Raw genomic sequence first — 4,423 nt, 5'->3', positions numbered from 1 at the left:
TATAAACGTTGTTTGACTTTTTTGGAAAAGTTTATTAGTAACGTTTGGGATTAATTTTGTATGTATTTTGATGGAGGGAAACTGGGTGCAATATTGACTGAAGCGCGCCAGCTAAACTGAGTTTTTATGGATATAAAGAAGGACATTATCGAACAAAAGGACCATTTGTGATGTAACTAGGACCTTTTGGAGTGCAAACAGAAGAAGATCATCAAAAGTAAGGCATTTTTTATATCGCTATTTCTGACTTTCGTGTCGCACCTGCCTGGCTGAAATATGTTTTTCATGTGTTTCTATGCGGGGCGCAGTCCTCAGATAATCGTGTAACCGATGTGAAATGGCTAGTTAGTTAGCGGTGGTGCGCGCTAATAGCGGTTCAATCAGGTGACGTCACTCGCTCTGAGACCTGAAGTAGTTGTTCCCCTTGCTCTGCAAGGGCCACGGCTTTACGTAACGCCCTTGACCAGAGCTACACAATACCCACCTCTGGCCATCATGGACAGTCAACTCATCACATTCACGTACTGTAAGTCACAGATGTGTTAGTTGTGTGATTAAAGACCGTTTAATTGAGCAGAAGTTAAATTATTATTTTAATATTGTAGTAAATTGTCTGAGTTCACTTCCTAAATAATGTGTTGACATTCCTTTGCTCCCAGCTACCAGCAGGCAGAGATGGAGGTTCAGTTCCTGAGAGAAGAGAAGAAGACCTGCACAGAGAAGGAAGCCCACATGCTTGAGTTGAGGGGAAGGATCGAACGATCCGAAATCAGAAGAAGGAGATGGACAGACTTCAAGTCTGCCTCTGGGAGGAGGAAAAGAAGAAGAGGAATGGTGGAACAAAGAAGGACAAGATCATTGAACATCTACAGTCTGAGACAGACCATCTCAGAGCCCTTTTAAAAGACGAAAGGAGGAGAAGAAGAGTAGAAAGGGGTATAATGAAAGAGTGGAAGGCTGAGATCCTGAGGGAGCCAGAGAGCCAGAGAGCCAAAGAATGGGAGGAGAACCAGAGAAAAATGCAGGAGATCAACAGACTCAAACAACTGCAGGAGCTGCTGATGGTGGACCTACAACTGGCCCACGTAAGACATGTAATTGTTATTATTAAAAGTCTTTCCTTAACATTAACCCTTACCTTAACCTCTGAAACTCTACCTAACCTTTACCTTAACCCAACCCTAGGTCCTGAACCGAACCTTCATTTATCTCAACACCTATGCCTTTCTTCTGCTGGTTGAATATCAACTTCCTTATTAACATCATTACTGTTGTTGTTGTTGATAACTGTATGTGTGCAGGTTGTAAATAATTGCATTAGTGAAACAATTTTCAGGAGTAATTTCTACAAGCATAAACATCAGAGGCAGCATTGTTGTAACATCACACAAATTCCAACTGGAATTTAATTTAGCTTCAATCAGAGAGAGAAGATAATAGAAGCAAACAAAAGAGATGAGATGGCGGAAGAGGAAAGAAGGGAGATCCTTGAGAAGTACAAGAGGGGTGAGATAGAGAACACTGAAGAGGAGAAGGAAGATGACAAGGAGGACCTTGTCCCACCCTATAAAAACAGCCGAAGGAGAGCTGTGGGCTGGGTGAATAAGAAGTGGGAGAAGAGGAACCTCAAAAAAATCGAGAGAACGTATCAGAGAGAGGCTGAGGAGGGCTATAAGATCGTCCATATAGGTAAGACCTGTATTCCCTCTGCTTATGACCTCATCCTCTTTAGTCTCCTCTACACACAAAAGTTCCACACCAGTCATCATGTTGCATCATTGTTTCAATATAAAACTACTGTCCAGAATGGTCAAGCTGATCTGGTATCACCTTAAATGTAATGTACACAGGGCATTTAGAATGGAAAACTCAACTGGATCTCAATTACCCTGGTCTAAAGTAGTGCATCATAGCCTTTTGGGGCCCTAAGAAACATTTTGTTCAGGTTTTTGACTACATTTCCTCCAAATCTACACTTTGCAATGGGGCGTAGGGAACATGTTGCAGTTTTTTTAAACAAGTTTGCTGCAATTCTACACATTTTCCCATGGGGTGGAGAGAAGAATTAGCAGTTTTAAAGCTAATTTCCTTCAATTCTACACATTTTCCCATGGGGTGGAGAGAAGAATTAGCAGTTTTAAAGCTAATTTCCTTCAATTATACACATTTTCCCATGGGGTGGAGAGAAGAATTTGTAGTTTTAAAGCTAATTTCCTTCAATTCTACACATTTTGCCATGGGGTGGAGAGAAGAATTAGTAGTTTTAAAGCTAATTTCCTTCAATTCTACACATTTTGCCATGGGGTTGAAAGAAAATGTTGACCGTTTTGAATCTAACACCATGCCCAAACGCGTCTGCATGCGGCAAGTTTTTTTGGGGGTCTGGGGGCCCCTAGTTGCCATGGAGCCCTAAGCGATCGCATATGCCTAGGGCCGGCCCTGGCACTATACAAAGAATAGGTGCCATTTGGGTCTCAAGTTCAACTTAGGGAAGGGAAGTATTGCACTTCACTGACAAATTCCGTGACTTGCTCAATTGAAAAGAGCAAAGAATCATTGAGATCCAACTGGGTTTTCTATTCCTAATTCCCTGTGTCCATCACATTTAAGTTGATACGAGATCCCCTAAGTTGAATGTGAACTCTACTTCTTCTCCCCGCCCAGTCATCCCTGTACACAAAGGGCTAACATCTACCATCACCTGGGCAGAGAGAGAGAGGGAGAAGAGGAAGGAGCTCCTGGAGGCTGAGGAGAAAAGGAAGAAGATGAGGGATTACAGTGGAGAGAGCAGTCCCTGTTTAAAAAACGGACTCATCAGAAACTGAAGGAGGAGAGGGAGAGGATGAAGGAGCAGTACCTAAAAGACAAGCAGGAGAAATGGCTGGAGCAGATGAATCTGGAGGCTGATGAGCAAATCCAGAAGTTCAGCACCCAGTACATCACCCGGTGTCCAACCACCCAACACAGCCACGACTACAACCAAGGTCAGGAATTGCCGGGGTGGGACATAGGCCAACAGGTAAGCCAAGAGCCCGTCGGATCTGGAGATGGCCTAGCTCTGGTCCAGGGAATTATGTGTGGCTGTACGTAACGCCCTGGACCAGAGCTACACATTACCCACCTCTGGCCATCATGGACAGTCAACTCATCACATTCACGTACTGTAAGTCACAGATGTGTTAGTTGTGTGATTAAAGACAGTTTAATTGAGCAGAAGTTTAAATATTATTTTAATATTGTAGTAAATTGTCTAAGTTCACTTCCTAAATAATGTGTGGACATTCCTTTGCTCCCAGCTACCAGCAGGCAGAGATGGAGGTTCAGTTCCTGAGAGAAGAGAAGAAGACCTGTACAGAGAAGGAAGCCCACATGCTTGAGTTGAGGGGAAGGATCGAACGATCCGAAATCAGAAGGAGATGGACAGACTTCAAGTCTGCCTCTGGGAGGAGGAAAAGAAGAAGAGGAATGGTGGAACGGAGGACGAGATGATTGAACAATTACAGTCTGAGACAGACAATCTCAGAGCCCTTTTAAAAGATGAAAGGAGGAGAAGACTAGAAAGGGGTATAATAAAAGAGTGGAAGGCTGAGATCCTGAGACTGAGGGAGCCAGAGAGCCAGAGGGAGCCAGAGCCAGAGGAGCCAAAGAAGGAGAGGAGAACCAGAGAAAAATGCAGAAGATCAACAGACTCAAACAACTGCAGGAGCTGCTGATGGTGGACCTACAACTGGCCCACGTAAGACATGTCATTGTTATTATTAAAAGTCTTTCCTTAACATTAACCCTTACCTTAACCTCTGAAACTCTACCTAACCTTTACCTTAACCCAACCCTAGGTCCTGAACCGAACCTTCATTTATCTCAACCCCTATGCCTTTCTTCTGCTGGTTGAATATCCACTTCCTTATTAATATCATTACTGTTGTTGTTGATAACTGTATGTGTGCAGGTTGTAAATAATTGCATCAGTGAAACAGATTTCAGGAGTAATTTCTAGAAGCATAAACATCAGAGGCAGCATTGTTGTAACATCACACAAATTGCAGCTGGAATGTCATTTAGCTTCAATCAGAGAGAGAAGATAATAGAAGCAAACAAAAGAGATGAGATGGCGGAAGAGGAAAGAAGGGAGATCCTTGAGAAGTACAAGAGGGGTGAGATAGAGAACACTGAAGAGGAGAAGGAAGATGACAAGGAGGACCTTGTCCCACCCTATAAAAACAGCTGAAGGAGAGCTGTGCGCTGGGTGAATAAGAAGAGGGAGAAGAGGAACCTCAAAAAGATCAAGAGAACGTATCAGAGAGAGGCTGAGGAGGGCTATAAGATCATCCATATAGGTAAGACCTGTTTTCCCTCTGCTTATGACCTCACTCCTCTTTAGTCTCCTCTACACACATAAGTTCCACACCAGTCATCATGTTGC

General features: G+C 43.3%; 1 protein-coding gene across 2 annotated transcripts; it reads left to right on the top strand.

The window, feature by feature from the left end:
* The first annotated feature begins 379 nt into the window (after positions 1 to 379).
* Positions 380 to 4,164, top strand: LOC115151143 (stress response protein NST1-like). Of its 2 annotated transcripts, none has more exons than XM_029695160.1 (2): positions 380 to 1,085; positions 4,047 to 4,164. In XM_029695160.1, the coding sequence occupies exons 1-2, from the start codon at positions 783 to 785 to the stop codon at positions 4,083 to 4,085; spliced, it is 342 nt and encodes a 113-aa protein (XP_029551020.1). In that variant the 5' UTR covers positions 380 to 782; the 3' UTR covers positions 4,086 to 4,164. The 2 variants fall into 2 exon arrangements, with proteins under 2 accessions (XP_029551020.1, XP_029551019.1); XM_029695159.1 differs by lacking the exon at positions 4,047 to 4,164 and adding an exon at positions 1,415 to 1,516.
* Positions 4,165 to 4,423: the final 259 nt, after the last annotated feature.

This window comes from Salmo trutta, chromosome 16 (genome assembly GCF_901001165.1).
Source record: "Salmo trutta chromosome 16, fSalTru1.1, whole genome shotgun sequence".
Lineage (NCBI taxonomy): Eukaryota > Metazoa > Chordata > Actinopteri > Salmoniformes > Salmonidae > Salmo > Salmo trutta.
Note: the sequence above shows the minus strand (reverse complement) of the source record. Positions and strands in the feature narration are given on the sequence as shown.

Excerpts from the sequence above, each read along its gene's own strand:
- LOC115151143 (XM_029695159.1), top strand. The coding sequence starts at position 783 with ATGGACAGACTTCAAGTCTGCCTCTGGGAGGAGGAAAAGAAGAAGAGG. Across the intron at positions 1,086-1,414 it reads TGGACCTACAACTGGCCCAC|CTTCAATCAGAGAGAGAAGA; the intron begins GTAAGACATGTA and ends AATTTAATTTAG.